This window comes from Amblyomma americanum, chromosome 1, assembly GCF_052857255.1.
Source record: "Amblyomma americanum isolate KBUSLIRL-KWMA chromosome 1, ASM5285725v1, whole genome shotgun sequence".
Taxonomy (NCBI): domain Eukaryota; kingdom Metazoa; phylum Arthropoda; class Arachnida; order Ixodida; family Ixodidae; genus Amblyomma; species Amblyomma americanum.
The window spans coordinates 463347031-463369242 of NC_135497.1; the positions used below are offsets into that span (position 1 = coordinate 463347031).

At 45.8% G+C, this 22212-nt stretch overlaps 1 protein-coding gene across 5 annotated transcripts in view; it reads right to left on the reverse strand.

The window, feature by feature from the left end:
• LOC144116039 (organic cation transporter protein-like) overlaps positions 1–22212 on the reverse strand; it is a 402188-nt gene that overhangs the window by 146225 nt on the left and 233751 nt on the right. For all 5 annotated transcript variants that reach the window (XR_013311687.1, XR_013311688.1, XM_077650703.1 and 2 more), the window contains exons 6-8: positions 18480–18648; positions 17601–17748; positions 4551–4636 (exon numbers count right to left, since the gene is read on the reverse strand). Coding sequence is in view for 3 of the 5 variants with exons in the window: in XM_077650703.1 (XP_077506829.1) it covers positions 4551–4636; positions 17601–17748; positions 18480–18648 (403 nt within the window). In the remaining 2 variants the exon portion in view is untranslated. The remainder of the gene's footprint in view (positions 1–4550; positions 4637–17600; positions 17749–18479; positions 18649–22212) is intronic.

The following is a 22212-nucleotide window of genomic DNA, read 5'->3' on the forward strand; positions in this document are numbered from 1 at the left end:
TATCTTTCTGATCCTTATTCAGCTTGCTCGCTGCTACGTTCATGTTTTTTAGCATCTCCTTGGCAACTGACGTCAACAGGGCAGGATGGTATCCAGCGCTGGACAGGCGCTGCGCCTGGTTGGCGAAGCTGCGCCTTCGCGCGAAGTGCAACCAAAGTGGACAGATTTCAAGATACTCTCGTAGTTTTTCCAAAAGCGCAAAAAGGAATGTTAAACAGACTTTCTGCGCGTAGGGCGTTTTGACCTCGGAAGCATGCTCTGGCGTTAAAAACGTGCATTGGAATAAAGCTTGTTTTTTAAGAGTGTTTCTTTAGCGGAGTGTACATAATTTTCTGCGCAAATGCTTCCGTCGATTACAGGCAAACCGGAGCTAAACAGTAGTTTTGCGCCGAAACTCCTAGTGCAGTATCAACCGTGGCATGCTTCCCGCTATGCAGTTACAGCAATGCCGGTATCGATATTGGCTAGAAGCTGCGGCGATCAAGTCGTGTCGCAAAACTAATCTCGAAAAGCTCTTGCTATTCTGGACAGTAAAGCTGAGTCAGAAAGTCTACCAACGCAACAGAAAGCCGAGGAGCCAATCACCACGCCAGCCACGCTCCAGCGCCTCGTCAAGTCCGTCCTACAATGTGATTGCTCATTTTAAAACCAGACGGCGCTGGGTGCCAGAACAGGGATGCTGATGAAATTGCACTGGGAACATACAGGATATTTAAGCAGAGAATTGCCAAAGAAAATTTATATAGTAACTGTGGGGGAAGCTCTTTGTTGTCTGAGGCCAGGACGGGAGTTTTGCGGACTAAGACATATATATATATATATATAGTCAGGTACCACGAGATAGACACGTTGTGCGTTGCGTGCGGAGAGGAGGAGGAAACGGCTGAACACTTCATACTTTTCTGTAAAGGGCTTCACCCTGCAGTGGAAAGCAGCGAGGTTGATTTATTTAAAGCATTGGGGTTTAATGGCAGTGAATGAAAAAAAGATTTTAAACGGGTAGAAGTATCCAAGCGAAGGTTATCTGATTGGTGGCTAAAATCAAGGAAAGAGTAAAACTTTAGAAGTCATGGCTACGTGGCTTGAACCACAGCCTGATTTAAAGGGCCTCATCTATCCATCCATCCATCCATCGACCCTCCCAAACCCACCCACTCATTCATCCATCCAATCCATGGATGGATGGATGGATGGATGGATCGATGGATGTTTACGGCTGAACCCTTTAAATCGGGCGGTGGCTCAAGCCACCTAGCCATGTCTTGTGAAATTTTACTCCTGTCTTGCTTTTAGCCACCAATCGTATAACCTTCGCTTGGTTACTTCTAACCTCTTAAAATCCACTTTCCCTTCACTACCCCCAAACCCCAATGCCTTGGGTAAGCAGCCCCGCTGCTTTCCACTGTAGGGTGAAGCCCTTTACAGAAAAGTATCAAGTGTTCAGCCGTTTCCTCCCCCTCTCCGCACGGAATGCACAAAGTGTCTATCTCATGGTACGTGACTCTATATGTCTTAATCCGCAAAACTCCAGTCCTGGCCTCAAGCAACAAAGAGCTTCCCCTACAATTATCATAGATATTTTCTTTGACAATTTTCTGTTTAAAGGTCCGGTATGTTCCCAGTGCCGATTTCGTCAGCATCCCTGTTTTCCACAGAGCTCTCTGTTTTTTTAACCTTTCTCTTAACCGATAATTGCTGATTTGCCCCCTTACTGCTGTCCAGATATTTGCTTGTCAATTTTCTAGTTCGCTTTCTCCATTTCGTGTCAACATTCTTTATATACAGGCATGTGAAAACTTTCCTAGCCCACTGCTTTTCCTCCATCTTTCACAATCGTTCCTCAAATGCTAACTTACTGCTAGCCTTTCTGCTCTCGAAAGACGCGCATCCCATATCACCCTGTACCCCCTGATTTGGTGTATTTCCATGTGCTCCCAAAGTTAACCTCCCTACTCCCCGTTGTTTAATTTAGCCTCGCTTGAACATCTGGCGTCATACACAGGACCGCATTACCGAAGGTCAGGCTAGGGACCATCACCCCTTTCCAGATCCCTCTTACCACCTCATACCTATTGTTATTCTACAGTGCCCTATTTCTCATGACAGCTGCATTCCTACTAGCTTTATTCATTACATATTTTTCATGCTCTGTCAGATACTCAGCACTGTTATTTATCCACACCCCAAGATACTTGTACTCATCCATCCATCCAGGCGCGCCCCCTGTGCAGCGCATAGTCCACAGGGACGAATTTCAGCTGAAAATAAGTTTTGTAGCGAAAGCTACACTAGACTAGTCAGCTGCGCTTTTCGGGTAAGCGTCCCTAGCCACTATTGCGCATGCGCCACTAGTTGCACCGAGTCACTGGTTTGCTGCCGCGGCGCCGCCCCTTTACTCAAAATCCAAGTTTCAATTTCCTCTTTCTACCCACCGCGGTGGCTCAGTGGTTAGAGCGCTCTACTACTGATCCACAGTTCCCGGGCTCGAAGCCTGCCGCGGCGGCTGCATTTTTGTGGAAGCAAAACGCTAACGCACCCTTGTGCAGTGCGATTTCAGTGCACGTTAAAGATCCCCAGGTGGTTTAAATTATTCTGGAGCTCTCCACTACGGCACCTCTTTCTTCTTTCACTCCCTCCTTTAGCCCTTCCCTTACGGCGCGGTTCAGGTGTCCGACAATAGATGAGACAGATACTGCGGCATTTCCTTTCCCCAAAAACCAATTATTATTATTACGCCCACCCTGCCACTCTGGCAAGTGCAGTTAATGGTTGATCGCGAGAGGTTGGTCCCCCAGTGAACGCTGCGGTCTATTGCTGCAGTGCCGCATGTCTGCCACAACGTCGTCAGCGCTAAAGCATGCCGCCCACATCTCTGTCTCACTACCGCCACGTACCTCAAAGCTCGATTGAGGCGTCCACTGACCCAGGGAGCCAGTTATGCGTCCTTCCTTTCTTCAAAATCATCGGCGTCCATCCAGAACTCTGGACGCCGATGAACGCCGACAGCTTTCGCTTTGTAAGTCTTGAATTAGCTGAGCGAATCCACATTCATTTTTTTTAGATTGTCCGCAAGCAGTATGCAATGGGTAAGCAAGCATTTTACTGTGATGAAGTAAAACTGCGCGTTTTATGAGACCGCACTGATTGCAGTGCTAGGACCCGTCAAAATAACTTTCCCCAGGGTTGTCTGAATTAAACAAGTCACTAATGTGATTCATGTCAGATTCGACGAACGGCTCATAACTATCTTCATCGCCGTTAGAATCCTATTGCTCTGTTCCAGCAGTTTTTGTAGCGATATCTACATTACGGTAACATTTCGAGCCTTCAGCGCGGCGGTGGCAAGTGACCGTGGCGGCGGCACGTGACGGTGGCGGCGCCGCCACCGTGCCGTGGTCCCGTGGTTGGTCACGTGACCAGCCATGTAGTGCGGAGCAACTGCTGCTCCCGGCGGCGCGGTGCGCCGGCGACGTCGAGCTGCAACAGCTGTGCGCATAAGCCGTGTCAAGTGGGACGAAGATGAAGGAACACCAAGCGATACGGAGCGGCGAAAGACTGACTTTTAAATTCAACTAAGTTCCTCTCGGCCAGCTGTAGCTATCGCGTCACTCCAGGTTTAACCACAGCTATACCACCGCCAATTTTTAATCCAGCTTTCCTGAAGCCGTTGACAACAAGCTGTTGTGGCACGGCGTGCCACGAATCAACGACCTACTTGCACGCATCCACTTGTACACCCACTAGCACAAATATTATCACTGGCATATCGAAGTTGATCGCATATCGGAGCTGATATCGCTATGTTAATCAGCACGGCAACATGTTGTAGGCGCACACTCGGGGCACGTTTTCTTCTTTTGTAGCCACCGATAGACTTCTCCGGCTCTGACAAACGAACTAAAAAATAAAATTATGCACAGTCCGCAATATAGATAGTGCGCCGCATGACGCAAAATTTCAGCTTTGAAACACTTATAGTCCGCTGTCTACAGTCCGGAAATTGCGGTACTCATGGCTGTCGTTTATCCGCCGCCGTCATCATTGCTGAATCTATGCCGGAAATCGAAATGTATAGTGGTTGTGGCAGAAAAAATCACGCAGCACAACCTAATGGTTACAATTCGCTCAGCATGCTGTCCATATAGATGAGGTATGAGAAGCATTTCAACGGTTCTGCCCGGCCTCACCGCCCTATATCATGACGCCATCATGTACAAGCGACTGTAAAGAAGATTGACTGCAAAGTGTGCCAGCGCGCGACCACGCCCGGGTCGCCAAGCGCCCGGGTCGTTAACGGATGAGTCCTGCGCTGGAGTCTTTACGGCGCCCTTTAAGGTATTCAAAAGGGAAGACAAGGATTATGCTGAACACTACACAGCTTTAGCTAAAGCTGTACGTGTCTGCTTCTCACGAGGGCCCGCCTCACAACTGGGGCACATGACACCTGAGTAGCTCAGGGGCGCGCACACCAAGGTGTCACGTTTCAGACACCTGGCGTTTCCACCCGCTTTGTTTTGCAGGAAAAACACAAGGTGGGGCATCTTACTTACGCCTTAGCACACAGGAGGCATGACGTCATTCTAATGCATCTAGAGCGAAAGAGATCCGTGAACGTAGGCTTTGCCGTGAGGTTGTCCTGTGACAGACGAGAAAAAGAAAAGGGAAGGTAGGTAAAACGAGCGAAATCAAACAAAAAAAAAGGCAATCAAACAGAGTGTTTAGTATTGCTGGCCACTCGTCATCCCCTTTACCAATCTTGGCGGCTCCGCTCGCGAAAATTCCCCGTGTTAGTGGGCTTTCAACGATTAATTTATTATCGACGTATGTTCCCTACAGATTATTGTTTCAAGGAACCTCACGCCGCCTGCGCCCAAGTCACCCCGTCGAAGCGCGCGTTACAGGCGGCGATTTAGCTTTCGCGTAATGGTGGAACGAGCGAAACAGACGCAGGACAAGAACAAGGAGGCACACACACAACACCGCTAGTCTTACAAATGATTTATTGAGAGGAATTTAGCCACATTTATACCTGCTTCCTGCGCAAGCGCACACTTGGGACAAGGTGAGGGAAACTTTACGATCATAAGAACTGAAACTCCCATTCAATGATTATGATCGAAGGGTCGCTTACGCATATCTGCTTATTTTTCCGGATTAGAAACGCTTCCAGCATCTGGCGCTCACATCTTGATTTTCCCCGACCGATATTACTGACCAGGTGAAACCGAAGGGAAAAGCGGCAGTGTTTGACATGCAAGGCTAAATTGCTTCCCGTTCCCAAGCCCAGAGTTGTTCTCTGCTGTCTTAAACGTTCATCTATAGGCACTCTCCAGTTTGCCTAATATATATTTTGCCGCAGGACAATGGAGTGAAGTAAACTACCCACACTGTGCACGTGGTGAACTTCGTCACTAAGCACCAGCCGAACTTCCCCACGTGCGCAGTGGGTGTGGTTTACTCCACACCCACTTCAAACCAGTTCCGCTGCTGCTCCTCCCATCGCTCGAGCGCCATTTGCACACATCAGTCCAGCGAGCAATGCGGCAATGCCCACGGAGCCCTAAATGTAAAGGTCTATGTGTACGTCGTGTGGTCTTTCACTAAAGTCGTATCTTAAAATTGTATGCTAATGAGTATGTGTATAATTTGAAAGGTCCACAAGGCCGCTATCCCATAGTGCTCTTAAGGCATAGCTTAAGTGTCCCCCTAATTTTTGTGTCGAAACATCTGAGTTTTTGGCAGCAGCCGCAGCACCATTTATGCACATGGCAACTGTGCCACTTCGAATGGGCAGTCGCTGCTCAGCCGTGCCGTTGCACTCTACTCGGATTCCTGTTCCTCCTCCTGGCCATCGACTCCAATCGCCGGATTCCTACTGTGCTGCTTCCAAGCGTCAGCGTTCGTCACCGTGCATCGCTGGGCCCTGCGGTGGCACTTGAATGCGCAAACGCCAGGAAAGCACCAGCCCCAGATAAACATCTCCACTGGGCTAAGAAGCCGTTTGGCAGCAGCAGCACCACCGTCTACAGATTGTAACTGTAGCGCTACGAATCTGCGGGTAAATGCGCTGGTTTATTTTCTTCGGTTATTTTTTGTTATCTACGTAGCTGCTGCTGCCATTATTACGACTGTCGGTATATGTTCCGCGCGCTTCAGAAGTGTGATACCAGACTACTGTTAGTGCAATGTCGGACACATTCCCTTCGTGCGAAACGGCCACTGCCGCTAAATAATCCAGTGTGAGTGCGCTGAATGTGGTCATAAATAGTATAACGGTAAAAGCGCCAGACTGGCCGAAAAGCAGCATTCCGGTTCTGGTGAAGAGAGTAATTCTGTAACGGATATAAAACTCGTTCTTGCCTCTATCAACACGATCACTGCCCCGTATGTCACCGGTGGGTCACATCATGCATTCCTGCTCTGCGGCACGAATACCAAGTCCCAAAATGAAGACACGGAACAGCTCAGATTTTTTAAGGACCCTGTAATAAGCATTATCGTTGCAGCGCAAAACCCGAGCACGAGACGAGTACACGTCCTCGTCTTTGGCGCGGTCGCGATAATGACACGCCATTGTACCTTGTCTGCAAAAAGCACGCATGCTAGGTCGCAGTTGTCATCTCTTTGCGGTTCCAAGGGGTTGGCTTTGCCGGTGGCTGAGTAGTGGATCTCGCTATACCGAAGAAAATTTAAAGGTGGCCCACCGGTGGGCCATGACGCACAGCGATGAGGGCGTCGAAAATTGCTGCCGCAGTGAACGTGTTAAACAAAGTACCTACCTTCCCTGAAAGTAACGGTTGAGAAATTGGAACAAGCCATCAGCTTCATGTCGGATAAGTTCGATGAATTTCAAAAAAGGAGACAGACCTTCAAGACACCGATATAAAGGCACTGAAAACTAGGGCTGGAGAGCTAGAACTGGTGGATGATTACAATGAATCATGCTAGCACAGCTGAACGTATGACTGCATGAACTTGAATTCTGAAATGGGCGTCCAAACCTGGCATTATTATCGCCAGCAAAAGTTTACAGGACGTCGGTGTGCGGAAAAGAAATTTATTACGGCACAGTCATGCAAGCCAACTGAACATACTGGGGCCCTACATGCTCCTTTCTCTCGTAGCAATATCAGGCGAACGGGTAGCGAGGCGAAGCTACTGTAAACGTTTTTTTTTTCAAAAACTCGCGTTCGGCAAAGTTTCGCTGCCGAAAGGACGCATAATTTTGATGGTACCGGATGAGGACGTAATTGGTTCATTAAACACAGTTGCTTATGAACTTGAGGTTCCGCTCATTACGCAATGTGATGTTTCCGTTCAGACTGCCCTCTAAAAAAGATATCCCCGTTTCGTGTACAAGGCAAGCGGCAAGAGACGCATGGCTGGCAAATAAAAGTAAGCTAAAGGATTGTACTCTATGGGTGTACATTTAAAAAAACACGACTGGGCACGATTTGGAACTACTTCGGTCGATAAAGGCTGCGGCCAATGAAAAGGGTTGTCGGTTTGTTTGGCATGTGAATGGCAATATTTTGGTGTGAAAAACAGATGGTGCAATACCCATACATGTCAAGGGCAGTGGAAATTTCTACCGGCTTTACCCAATACAAAATTTTAATTGCCACATGAACTAAACGCTGTTGCGTAACAGTTACTACCTGCTTCAGTAAAATGCATTCATCTGAATGCCACTTGTTTTAAAAACAAGGTTTCATCCTTAGCAGAGATGTTTGCTGCATTTACTTTCTTATTTTCGGCAATCATGCTGGCCGAAACGCGGTACACAAATGGCCAAGATATTTGCAGACTGGAGCATTACAAAAAATTCAGCCTCAATACAATCAATGCCGGAGTTGGCGGTTTTGCTGTATTGATTCTGGGAAATCTCGAATGTGAGCAGGTTGATCGTTATGGCTTTATTAAATCTGACTTTGAAGTGTTTACAGAAAATAGCTTTGTTCTTATTGCCAGTGGGGAGTTTATCATTGACACGGGTTATAATAACCAGCACGCAATTATCACTCCGAATGATTTTTCCCACGAAAAAGTCAGTTCTAATCACTGGATTGGTGCGCCGAACTGAACTACTTGCACCCCCCCCCCCCCCCCCCCCCCCCCCTATATAAGTCAATTTTATATTCTCACCTCAACTGCTGTCCACTAGTGTGGGAGACCCCAAGTCCCTCTAGCTTGCAGCGCATTCATCTCTTGCGCAAAAAAATACATTCGTCACATTTACAATGAACCCTACCAATCACACACTCCTCAACTTTTTCACAATGCCAGAATAATCAGTACAATCGGCTTATTAAATACCAACAAAGCGTAAAGTTTAAATGTGAAATAAAACAAAACCTCAGTAATCTGTGGGTGCGACGAAACTATAGAACACCTTATTTGTAACTGCCCTCGGTTTCAGCGTGAGCGTGCACTTCTGGCTGCAACACACCGCCGTTTAGATCCTCGGCCCCCTTAGTGAAGCCAAGATTCTGGGTTTTTGGAGTAAGCCTTCATCGCAGAGGACCGCTTTCTTGAAAATTAGGAAGAAAAGAACACACTACCCAGCTAGTTATGCAGAGGTCTGCTCTTACGTTACCCTCTCTTTTGAGCGCCTACAAATAACATGGTTTTGATTTATTTTGTTCCTCCTACCGGAATCTCCGCCTTTTGTATAGAGCTTAATTTTGAATATACCCTTTCTTTGTGACTACATGCTCTTCTGTTGTTTGTACTGTATTGATCTTAGAATTTCGTTTTCTTCCAACAAAAAATTTACCTCGCTTATGTGACATTCATCTATTGTGCCTGTTTTATGCATATTTTTCTTGTCCTGCTTCTGCCAAAAAAAACGAACCAGGGCTCTTGGCAGCTCAAGCTCGCTGCACGTAGCTTTCTTCCCGCCGCCCTCGTAACTCATACATACGATGGCAAGTAAACATTATTATTATTATTATTATTATTATTATTATTATTATTATTATTATTATTATTATTATTATTATTATTATTATTATTATTATTATTATTATTATTATTATTATTATTATTTTCAACAACATGGCGCCCAGTAAGGACGCATGTGTGCTGTGCTCCCGGCCGTTTTTTGGTAAGCAGCAGTTTTTTTCTTTGTGCCGATTACAACAAACGTGTACACGCGAAGTGTGTCACTTGGAGTGACGACGAGCTGCAGCTTTTGAAGTCCGGCTCGCGACCGTTCATGTGCAATCTGTGTTTGTCGTCTTGCGGCGGTGCTAAGCCTAGCGACGGTGGCGTGTCAGCTGCTGCATTCCTTTCTTCCACGGACCACCAGCCCCATCACCCGACCGGCCCGACCGGTTCCCTCACTTCCTCCCCGACGGGCGAACCTGACGGTGCGCTTGCCTCTCTTCGGGCTCTCCTCCTCGACGCACTTGAGGGAACCTCGTTTCTGAGCGACGAGGTCGCCCAGCTGCGGCAGGAGAATGAACGCCTTCGTGGTGACAACTCGCGGGCGCTCGCTCTCCAGGCCGAGGTCGTTGCCTCTCTGCGGGCTGATGTTCGCAGCCTACGCGAGGAGCTTGCAAGGCGCCCTGCTTCATCGCAGCGTGATCCGCCTTTCGTCGAGCCCCTGTCCGCGAGCAGTACTTCCCGTATGTTCCAGCCATCCAAGAGCTACTCTGCTGCCCTTCACTGTGGGATGGCACCCATTGATTTGGCCACCTGCCCGACATCTGTATCTGTTCCCCCACTTATAGTTAACTCGCCTGAGGCGCATAAGACGCACCGAAGCCCACCCATCACTGGCTCGTCGAGCTCATCCAGCCTGAACGTCGCCAGACCTCAGAAGCGCCCGAAGGCTATTTTCGTCTTCAAGCTGTGGCCTGAGACAACGTCGGCTGATCTGACGAACCATCTGAAGTCCGTGAACGTCAGCCCCTTTCCTGTCGGCAGTTGAAAACGAAATATGACTCTTACTCGTCCTTCTACCTCGCAGTCAGCGCGGAATTTTACGATCAGCTTGTTGACCCTTCGATGTGGCCTACGGGCTGCATCTTCAAGGCTTTCCGTGGAAAGCTCCTAGATGGTATGCTGCATCCTTCCGAGCTGACGGTTGATCGCAGTCAACCCTAACTTGGATATATATTACCAAAATGCCCGAGGTCTTCGGACTAAGGAACCTGTATTTTTTTTCAATGTATTAGCCTCTTGTTATTCGGCTGTTGTAATTACTGAGACCTGGCTGTCTGGCTAAGTTAACTCAGGTGACTTCATCCCTAATAACTATTCTGTTTTTCGAAGTGACCGCCCTGAATCAGCTTCAAAACAAAAGGGAGGGGGAGTTCTCATTGCTATTGACAGTTCCGTGCAGTGCGTTTGGCGTTCCGACCTGGAAACCATCGAGAATTCTGTCTGGTTAGAGCTCACTTTAACTCGACATCAAAAAATTTTATTGGCAGCTTTCTACATTTTCCCTAATCTGCCTCCTCCTGCCTACGAGGATGTACTACATTCTATCGAATATGTTATCACTTCTCATAGCAAGCACAAACTACTCATTTTAGGAGATTTTAATACTCCAGGTATTAACTAGAATACCTTTACATATTCTCACAACAATCATTATGTAGTTAGTAAGTGCAACCGGCTTTTAGATTTCACAGCTTTTAACACCTTGCAGCAACACAATTTAATTCAAAACTGTTGTGGTAATGTTCTTGACATTTGTTTATCTAATTTTGAAAATGTTCGAGCCTCGACATCTGACATCTTACTTACTCACTGTTACAAATTTCATCCTCCAATTCTAATAATGGCTTCGGTTTCTGTCCCACCTTCTGCTAATTCAAATCGTTCGGGGAATTCCCCCCGTTTCGCTTACGCACTTGGCGACTATGTTGGTCTCTTCGATTTTTTCTCTTCTGTCGACTGGTCCGTTTTAAACGAAATCAGCGATGTTGACGAACAAGTCAGTCGCTTCACTGAAATAGTTCTCAATGGTATGCGCCAGCACATACCTCTGCACACTCCTACTCGGAGCAAGTCTTCGTTCTGGTTTTCCAAGGAACTTAGAACAGCGCTGAAACTCAAGGAGCGCGCCCACCATAAAGCGAAACGCCCTGGGCTGGATACATGGGCAGATGAATTTCGCCGCTTGCGTTCCCTTTGCAAACGCCTGTACAAGCGGGATCATGAGTCCTATCTTGAATATTTAGAGAATGGTGCCTATAATCATCCTACTAAATTCTGGCGATACGTTCGCAAGCGTTCGAATAAATCTGATAATCATATTCACTTAGTTGACTCTCCTGGGAATGAAATTCGGAATTTCGCTGACGGCTTTGCTCAACACTTCCTCTGCGTACAAATCTCCACGTTGCGATTCCGTATGCCTTCCAGCCGGCGCACCAAATTCCGTTCTTCTTGACGAGAAGTTGGTAAGTGAGAGTCTGTGTTTGAAACCATTTTTGTCCCCTGGACCTGATGGCATTCCAGCCGCCATAATAAAAGCCTTCAATAGTACCTTCGTCCCTGTTTTAACCACGATATTTGATAACTTTGAAAAATTCTGCCCTTCCCCGCGTGTGGAAAACGGCGCGTCTTTTCCCTGTCTTCAAATCAGGAAAAAAACCTGATGTTTCGAACTATCGCCCCATTTCTCTTCTTTGTGCAACCTCTAAGCTTTTAGAATTACCTTTGCACAAAGTACTTTCTTTCCACCTCAAACATGTAATCATACATAATCTGCATGGTTTCATAAAAGGGCGTTCTACTATAACTAACCTTGTGACTTTTATGACGTATACATCAGCTGAAGTCCTTCAGAGGAGTCAGGTAGACGCTGTGTACTGTGATTTGAGCAAAGCTTTCGACGTTGTTACTCACTCATTACTTCTTCAAAAGCTTCTGCTGTTTGAGATCGACGTTTCAATTGTAGCCCTCCAACGCAACTATCTTCTTGACCGGTCCTGCTTTGTCAGTGTAAACCTCATTTGTTTACACTCCAACCAGCGGAGTTCCTCAGGGCTCAATATTATGCCCGCTTCTGTTCTCTGTTTTTATCAATTACGTTTCCTCCGTGGTCAAAAACTCCTCGTTTCTCCTTTATGCGGACGATATAAAAATGTTCAAGGCAATATACTCTTCAAGATTGCTTGTCATTGCAATCGGACATATCCGCCTACTCTGATTGGTGCTTGAAGAATGTGCTCACTCTCAATTCATCTAAAACCAAGATTGTCTCATTTACGCGTAAAACTCAGTCTTCTCTACTCTTATTCAGTGAATGGTAGGCCGCTGCCCAGGGTTGATGAAATTTATGACCTCGGAGTACTTTTCGACCGTAGCCTCAGCGTCTCCTCTCATACAAAAAGCATTGCTCTACGGGCAATGCGTACACTCGGCTTCATCTGCAGGCTTTCGAGAGAGTTTCGAGCCCCACTTCCATTCTTAAAGCTCTACCTATACATATGCTTGCCGCTTTTCGAATATGCGTCTGTTGTTTGGAGCGGCACTTGCCAGTCGAACTGTGAAAAAATCGACAGAGTTAAGCTAAAGTATTTACGCATATTTCAACATCGGTTTTCTTGCAAAACTTCCAGCTCTCGTCCCAGACGGAGTAAGTCACTGCAGCTTCCTTCTCTTAGCTGCCGGCGTGTGAGGGCAGATAAAATTTTCTTGTATAAACTTCTTCATGGTCACATTCTATGCCCTCAGCTCCTAGCGCGTATCCTTTTGCGTGTACCGCGAAAGAGCATAAGGGAATTCAGACCATTCAAAGTTTCTGCGCTCCTGCACTCCCTCTCCCCTCTGGACAGAATGCAAAATTGTTTAATTCTCTTTGTCCTCACCTTGATATATTCGAAAATTCTCTCCCTTCCTTTATATTGAATGTCCGTGACGTTCCACTTTGAGCACTCTTTTTTCTCATGCATAACTTCCCCTTTCATGCGTTTTGTCTTTACTACACTTGTGCATTTGCACCGGTATTATATTGTTTTTTTTTCTCCTTAATTGTTCATCACGTCAACTTGCTTTCATTAAAAATATTTTTTTAATACTGTGTACTCACGCCTGATTGTCTGTAACGCGTTCAATAATTACATTTCTTATTGTGTATGATTGTATTTCTAGCTTGTATTTCAGAGGTTTCATATTCGTTCATATTAGTATTGGCTTTATTCTTGTTTGTAATTTGCTATATGCTGGACTTAGCTGTTATCGGTCGTTCTTGTGTTCATCCTCTTTGTTTATTGTTTCATTAGTTATTTATATGTCTGTTGCCTGTTCTAGCTGTTTTCATTTACCGCAGTTCTCACTGTTTTCTTGTTTTCGCTTTTTTGCTTCATGCTTGCTGTCACGCCTAATTTATGTCTTTTTTTTCTATCGCCTTGACTGCTGCATTACCTCCCCTGAGTGTCTTCCTTTGTGGTGAAATAAATTTACATTTTTTGCGTGTGAATGGCGTACCAGAACCAAGATCTTTGGGTTGTTCCTGGGCACCTAATAATAATAATAATAATAATAATAATAATAATAATAATAATAATAATAATAATAATAATAATAATAATAATAATAATAATAATAATAATAATAATAATAATAATAATAATAATAATAATAATAATAATAATAATAATAATAAAAACAATAATAATAATAATAATAATAATAATGATAATAATTATTATTATTATTGTTTTTATTATTATTATTCCTTCCTACGATCTTGAGATGTGATCTGAAAGGAATTCTTTGCAGTTTCCGCCCTAACAAGCCTACTGGATATGATGGGATACCATTACACATCCTTTGCAGAAACTTTAATGTTCTGTCATATATTCTCCTTGGCATACTGAATGGTTTTTGGAAGGTGACGAAATTCCTGAACGCCTGAAAACTGCAGTTATTTTACCCCTGCACAAGTCAAGACATAAAGATAAGATTGAAAACTACCGGCCAATTTCTATCCTACCTGTAATTGCCCAGGTCTTGGAAAATTTTTTTTTTTTGGCACTATGTCTTCTTTTCTTAACAAATTTTCTATCCTGAATGATCGCCAGTTTGGCTTTGTGTCTGGGCGCGGTACTGTTGCCCTTCTTGAGGAATTTTCCGATGAACTGTTTACAGCGTTTGATCAGAATCTTTTCACGTGTGCTCTCTTCTTAGATGTAGCGAAAGCATTTGACTCCCTGGACCATCAAATCTTGTTGTGCAAGCTATATTTGTCAGGATTCCCTGGGCCTTTTTAACACTATCTCGAAGACTACCTCAGCAATCGTTATCAAGTGGTCGCTACCGGTGATAAGGGCGTTTTCAATTGTAAATTGCCGCTGGATGCGGGTGTACCTCAGGGGTCAATTTTATCTCCGTTATTGTTCAATATTTTTGTGAATGACTTTCCTTTGGCTATTTCCAACTGTTTAGTGTTCCAGTATGCAAATATGCTGATGACACAGCGTTATTGGCAAAGCATATATCCTACAAAATGGCATCTGTTTTGTTGCAAAATGGCATTTACAATGCAATGCGCTGGTTTGCTGACAACAGAATTGCTTTCAACTCCCAAAAAACACCGCTTATCTGTTTTCGTTCTCCAATAAAGACAACTGTTATTAACATTCTTTTTTGCTTGCATATTTCAAACGGTGTTTCTTGTAATTGATCCCCTATTGAATATGTGGAATGTGTTAAATATCCAGGAGTCTCTATCGACAGCAGCTTAACCTGGCATTACCATTTATCTAATGATTGTTGTAAATTGAGGTCAGTGGCATGGCTGTTGTCTAATATCAAAAGTTTTGTCCCTTTATCTACAAAATAACGATTGTACATGCTTTGGAGTACAGTGTCATAAGATGCAGTATTACCATCTTTGCCTTTTCCTCGGATTGTTGGGTATGCAGGATCGAGAGCATTTTAGAGAATATTCTTAAAAACGTGACTTACAACACACTCATTTTGTCAGCTGAAAATATCTCCCGTGAACCAGCGCTACCAAGCTTCAAATTTGCAAGGCCACCTGTCCCGACAGCAGGCTTCAGTATAGTTGTACGATTCGGCATAGAAACCCCTTCGTGCAGTGCACTGAGGAAATAGTCTACAGTATCCCGCTTTCATGCGGCAAGGCGTACATTGGGCAGTCAGGCAGATGCCTTAATGAGCGGTTAAGTGAGCACTATAGGGAAATTAGGGATGGCGGTTCCCGCAATTTGGCACGGCACTGTCGTGCTTATAAATGCAAGCCTGGTTTTAAAGAATGCGTGGTGTTTGGCAGAAATGCGGATAAATTAACAAGGGAAATTATCGAGGCTGCCGCAATCGAAAGAGCTGGACCTGAAAGCTGCGTCAGTAGTCCGTTGTTGTCGCTGACCAAGAAAGATATGGCATATTCGGACTCTGAGCAGTATGCCAACCGGTGAAATGTGTTGCATGTGCTTTTTAAGTTTTTGTTCACAAATTATCTTGTCTAATCTGACAGGTATCTATCTTTTCTTCATGTATAAATTCTGAGTGCGCCAAATAAAGCCTTAGTGGAAGTTTAGCGCTTGTGTTTGTCCCGAGTTTTGTTGCTGCGCTATGGATCATAACGCATACCCACTAGCCCGAACCATCACCTTGTTAAGCTCTATTTCGCGCCGAGCACGCCAGCCGCCGCCGGCCCGGTCAGACTGATTCGGCTCCGAGGCGAGGTGCGCGTTGTGACGTAATTCAATGCTTTGGCAGTTGGGCGGAGCTGTTCTTTTCGAGCTCTCGGCTAACTTAATCCATTCACCGTACACATCTGAAGGTACATACAAGTGGGCGATAGAGCCCGATCGAGTGGACCCGTTAGATCTAGCGGAAAACGTTGAAGCCACATTGAAGCGTCGTGCATCGGCTTTACTTTCAAACCACCAACTTTAAACGCGACCACCCTTGAGCACCCATTCGGTTTTTGTGTCAAAAAAACAAATAAATAACTTGGCCCTCGCAACCGCGGGAAACCTCGACGCCGCCTGTTGCACCGTGCAACCGTGCCGTTCAAGGAATCACAATCCGTTGGCCCCAAAGCCCCGGCCTGCCTCCGATGGGCGCAACGCGCCGACCTTAAATGTCTTGGCCCCTCGCGACTCCCCGCACTGGGGTTATGATATTTAGTTTGCAACGGCTGCTCACGGCGGAAGGGGGGAAACGACCCGCCGGCGCCTAACCTAACCGTGCTCCCTCAAAAGCATCGCACGCTTTGTGGGGCTGAGGTGGCTGAAAGGCAGGCCGGAGATTTTGCGAGAACTACGTCGTCGGTTTGGGGAACGGGATCCATCGTAACGCTGTCAAGACGCCGGTGCAAACGTAAACGAAGCGACGGTAGCGATCCCCGATATATGCCTTCAACGTGCGGCGGCGGTATCCTTCATTTCGGCAGCTGCTAGACCGCACCGCTAGCAACCATAAATCACGGAGTCTGCGTTTACGTCACGTTTCACGTCAATGGGTCCAATGACGTCATACGAGCTCTCCGTGACGTCATAAGAGTTCGCGAGTTTGAATCGGAGCAGCGGGAAAAGCTTTTTCAACTTCGAATCCAAATTTCTTTGAAATAAATGCATCTTTCGCACCCGGACAAGCGGAAACAAAGCCATGAAATGCCGAAATATCAGATTTTGCTAACAAAAAAATTTGATAGAGTTCTCCTCAGTGTCCCTTTAAGGGCCTGATGAGTGTTATTGTAATGACCGCTAGGTTTGGTAGATTTTACCTTGCGATGAATATGAATAATTTGTCATGTCATGAGATCTTTTTGTTAGTTTGGACACCTCTGCATGGTACACGGTTTTCGAGTCAGAAAAATACACTTTCCACAAATTACTTCCATAATGATTTCACATGACCTCACAGATTATCGGAGATATGCCACAGGATGTCCAAAATGGCTTGGTCATTAGGTCGTGAAATTTCTTTTTGAATACGAGCAGGTTGTTGCTTGCGGCCTTGTCGATTTTCTATCGGAAAGGAAAAGTTTACGATATTGTGATCACAAATACCAGCGTCTACTGATACCGTATAGTCAGACACACTCCTGTTGTCAAAGATTAAATCAAGAGTAGAACGGGCATTCCCAATTTTACGAGTATAATCAATTACAGTTTGCACAAGATTGTACGCGAGAATAATATCAGTCAAATGGTTATCAATAACATCAAAGATAGATTTTGGGTTACTCCTATTGATTGTGAACTTGTTCATCCAAGTCCAGCTTTCCGGGCCAAAATTTCGAAAATTGGAAAGTTGTAAGACACTGTTATTCAAATATTGAAGGTAATGGTCAATTATTCTGATATGTAGCAAAATCTTTTAAAGTGTTTCCAGCGATCGTATCGAAGAGTGAAAACTGCCATAGAAATTCAATGGTGTTCGATCATTTTTGACGATAGCAAAAACGTGGATAGAAAAAAAAATTTTAAGAGTGCCGTCAGGTGATCTGCAGATATATTGCTTGTTATAGTGAAATCTTACATTATAGGAAACAAATTGCGTTCAGAAAAGGTTTCCCGTTCAAAAATGCTTTTGTCCAGAATTTCTGGGTATGAGTAAAAGCGGCGTCCCGATAGCGACGCCACAGTAGAAGTCGTAGTGCTTACCAAAGAGATTTTATCCTTGTATTCCTTGACGATGGCCTCCACTGAGATCCCCTTCACTTTGTTCTTGCGTACAGCCTTCTGAAGTTCTTTTCTCGCTTCATCGTATCTGCCCATAGCCAGGAGCCACCGTGGAGACTCGGGAATAAAACTGAAAGAATTTTAAACGACAGTTTGAAAATATGTGGCGAATGAAATGGCGAGAAAGCCAAAGAAAGAGCGAGACAACCTGTTTTTAAGCACAATCATGAGGCTGCTTTAAGGCGAAATCAAGAAAAGAACAAATTAACAACTTTTGCTGCCTCGATATTTGAGTTGATCCTGACGGAGTTGCAGATAATCAAATCACGTTGCTAGTTAAACTCACACAGGTAGAAACTGATCACGGACACTAATTAGCAAGACACTAGAAATGCTGCACAACGGGCCTACTGAGTAGAACGCTTCCACGCGTGAAAGAAGACGGCGCTTCTTTAGCCTCTGCTCCACTCTATTTTGATCTGCGCAATTGTTTTTGCCGCTTCTCTTTTTATCCTTGCCCATCATGTCAGAGCGCCGACGCCTGAACAAATGAGGAGTTTTTTCTCGCAATAAGCCAAATCCAGAACATGAAATTATGCGAAATCATGATGTAATTGTAATTTCGCCAAAAGGTATTTTCTTTGCCAAACCATCAAAAAGAAACGGTCCAAGCAACTAGGCAAGAATAGCACCTAACAGCTCAAAATGCGTTGTTGCGGATTGAAAAAAATCCTCGTTTTTCTCGGTTTTGTCTTGGTATATTTGGCTAATTTCAAAAAAAAACTCATGCAACAGCGCCGTTTCATTTGGCGCGCACGTTTATTCGGTTGCTCTGCCCGCGAAGTGTATCCTCCTGCTTACATCCAGTTGACGATGCTGGCCAGGGCAGCAACAGTGATGACGCCCTGCAAAAGCAGCCAGTCCCTGCAAAGCCACGCGAGTCCCGCGAAGGTCAGCAAGCCCGTGGTCCAACCACCGGTCGAGATGAACGAGCCAAGGGCCCGGTTCGGGGCCGACAGGACTTCCAGCGCTGCGTTGCCGTAGCGACATTTGTCTCACACAGATGCGATACCTGTCTCAGTAAGGCCGAGCGGGGTCGCGGGAGCCGGAAGTGGCGCCAGCTGTTCACTACTCGCAAAATAGTTGGTGTTTTGTAAATGGCCGTTGTCTCGCATATGGCTGGCCGTCATGGCAGCAGCATAGGCTTGCTCGCCACGGTCCGCATTATCAAGTTGACAGCAGTATTGAGTTGGGGCACCCAATATCGCCGACGTCGGCCCTGGCTTCCGCTCTCCGCACAGTTTTGCTGAGAAAGCGCATAATCTAAGCGTGGGCAGGAATGTCTCATGGAACTGCTGTGTAAACGCGAGCTTGCAGAGTATTCTTTTGTCCTCTACAGTTACCTTGACACTATGTCTTACTTTATGTTGTAGCGGTGTTTGACGACTGGTGCTTACTGGCTTACAGCCCTCCAATTTTGCAATAACCCGGCGCTGCGGCTGCCGATGGCAAAGGCGAGAGAAATCTAGGGAGGGTACGGGCGCGCGAAGAAATCCTGCTGCTGGAGGGGCGTCGTCCGGTAGGCTGTTCTTCTTGGTGCATGCGCACCAACCCTAGTCCTTGCTTTGTTTCATATACTGCGCGTTTGTGGCTTCAGGTTTCAAGTACGACGCTCCGCCTCCGCTGCGTTTAAGGGTACATTTCCGAGAGGTCGGTCTCAACGTCAAAGTCCCCGAGAATTATTTTTAAACCGTGAGCTGCATATGAGACACCATAAGCCACAATCGCGCGAAGGCCGCGTTCACGTGACCAGCCCGTGCGCACAACTCGTGCCCCGCTCCTGCCTCCAATTTCATTGCCGGACGCTCGATTGTATAGGACGCTGCCGTAAGCTCCGAAACGCCACTCGACCACTCTGCGTGCGTATGTACAGGTAGCTCAAAAGGTAGCCCTGGCAGCGTTCTTACAGTATGGCACACCTGGATCGTATATCATAAATGAAGGGACCAAGGAAAGCATGAAATGGAACAGATGACAAAATAGCGTTTACGCGCTATCACTGGGTTTCGCGATTCACGCAGCATAACACGAGTGTAGTTAATTGCATATTATCATATTTTCACTCTATAACGTCTCGAAGTGACACATCTGCTATATGAAGGATGCCGTAGCAGATAACTCCGCATTAAATTAGATTAGGTGTTTACTCTAAAAAAGTGTAATTTTAGTCTTTTTCGGAGTACACCACTTGTCGCTGAGCTAACACCTTTAAGAGGGTAACATTACGCTATTTCCTCCAGACTAAAGTTTTAGTCCACGACAAACAGTATAAACGTTACTCTTCCTAGTGTAAAGTTCCACCTTGAAAGGCAGTGCACGTTTACACTGCCAAGACCATGTTTTAGTCTACAGACAAACAATGTAAACGTTACTCTCTCACTATTGTAAAGTTACACCTTGAAATGCACTGCAAGTTAATGCTGCAAAAGACTTTTAGTCTCAGACAAACAGTGTAAACGTTACTCTCTCACTAGTGTAAAGTTACACCCTGAAAGGCAGTGCAAGTTTACACTGCCAAGACCATGGAGGAAAGAAGGAAAGAGGAGAGGCTGCTACGTCACATTTTTTGAAGCCGGAAGCGAGGGCTCCGCCATGACACTTGGCAGTTTTCTCAGCCAATGGCATGCGAGCGCCGCGAAAATCAACGCGAGCGGCGCGAGCAGACGATTTCGCGCCGCGCCAGGCTGTCGGCAGCTGTCAGACACGGCGGAAAGACGCTGCGACAACAAAGACAACAGACAACAAAGACAACAGACAACAAAGACGCTGCGATGCCCAGCTGCTGCGTTCCTGGGTGTCGGTCGCGCACGCCAGGACAAGAACCGGGCGTCACATTCCACAAGTAAGTATACTGCATTTTGTTTTCGTATTTAATTGACTGCGTAATGAGTAAAATGCATGCTCGCAGAACATAACGCACGACACGGCGTGAACGTGGTATTCGTACCGCCCCGGCCTTATTGGTGGCTCTTCGTCCGAATGCAGTGAATAGTATTGTTTTCAAACAGGTTTCCGAAAGATCCAGAGCGAAGGAGGCAGTGGACTGAGGCCGTTAGACCACGCCAAAGAGACTGGGAGCCAGCAAAATGGACCTGCGTATGTTCAAAACATTTCCTGCCCGAGCACTTCGATCGGATGTCGCCGCTCGTAGTTCGTATACGTGCGGATGCCGTCGCCCTTTAGGTGAAGAACCACCTTCTATACATTCTCAAGAGATTGGAAAGAAATGCGCTTATTGAGAAGGTGCTTTATTATAACTTGACTGCATAAGCATGCGTTCAATATGATGTTTTAGGTGTCCGTGCAAGAAATAGAACGATTTGTGAATAAATGGCCTTAGCTAGACGTTATGATCGAGTAGCGCGGCAACAGTATTCCCGCACTGATAAAAAGTAATTATGTCATTATACACCTAAACTGGCTTCGGTTTATATATGGCTCTGGTGAAATTCTGCTTACTGTACATGATAATTTACTTATTTGTTAGCTTACGCACTCCATCATTAGAAGAAAATAAAAAAAAGAGCATCGAGCACACCACAGTTTTCCTTGGGGCATCATTTCTATTTAATTATTACTTGTAGTGTGCAAATGTTTGCGCCTAGCAGTGGGCGGTGCATTTTTTGTTGTCATCTCGGCCATAGCACCTGGGAAGTGTCACTGAGAGAGCACTGTAATTCCTTAAAACTATAGTTCGTTTACAAAGGAAATCACAAAGAAGTTCCATAAGGCATAGAGCACCGTACGTATTTGCTCTCGTGATTTGCGCACGTTTTTTCTTTAATTAGGGCTCCAAAAAGAGGGTGCGCAATTTACGCGCAAGCGAGTTATCCGAACACGTCCTAAAAAAAAGGTTGGCACCCCTCGCCCCATGGCAACAAGGTTGACACGTCCCCCCCCCCCCCCTTCCCCACGCTATAGCTCCTCGTGGGGTGGCATGGCATGACGGCTCGTGCTTAGCTCAAAGCAATAAACGCGCAAAGATTCAATCGCGAAGTCAGCCGTGGGAGGAGATAACGGGCAATAAAACGGGGCCCTTGCGTGTGGCCCGACTGACTAGCGGCAAACCGTATAGCAAATGGTACGGTAGAGTTTTGGATTCGGGCGCGCGCGCAACTGTTCGTCCGGGACAGCGACCGCCAGCGCGAGCAAGCCGGGTAAACGGCACAGTTCGCACCCGCGTACATGCTGGTGGTCTGGCTCAGCATAGTGCGCAAAATGTGCGAGTAGTTTTTTTTTTTATCGGGTTAAAAGTTTGAAACTTTTTGGGGTGCACAATCCATGTGCGGGCGCAAATAACGCGAGTAAATACGGTAAATGTCATACACAAAAGGAAAAAGGGAAGCATGAGACAAAAAAAGACAAAACACAGACAGAAAGCTTGGCCAAATGTTTAGGGGAATCCCGTTTTCTTTTGTGAAGTTTCTGTGGAAACAATTTATAGCTTTCCTTTAGCCGCATAGCTGCGCTTGGGTGGATGCCAATGAGTATAATTAGCTCCCTTATTGTACAGATACGGCAGTTCTGCATATGC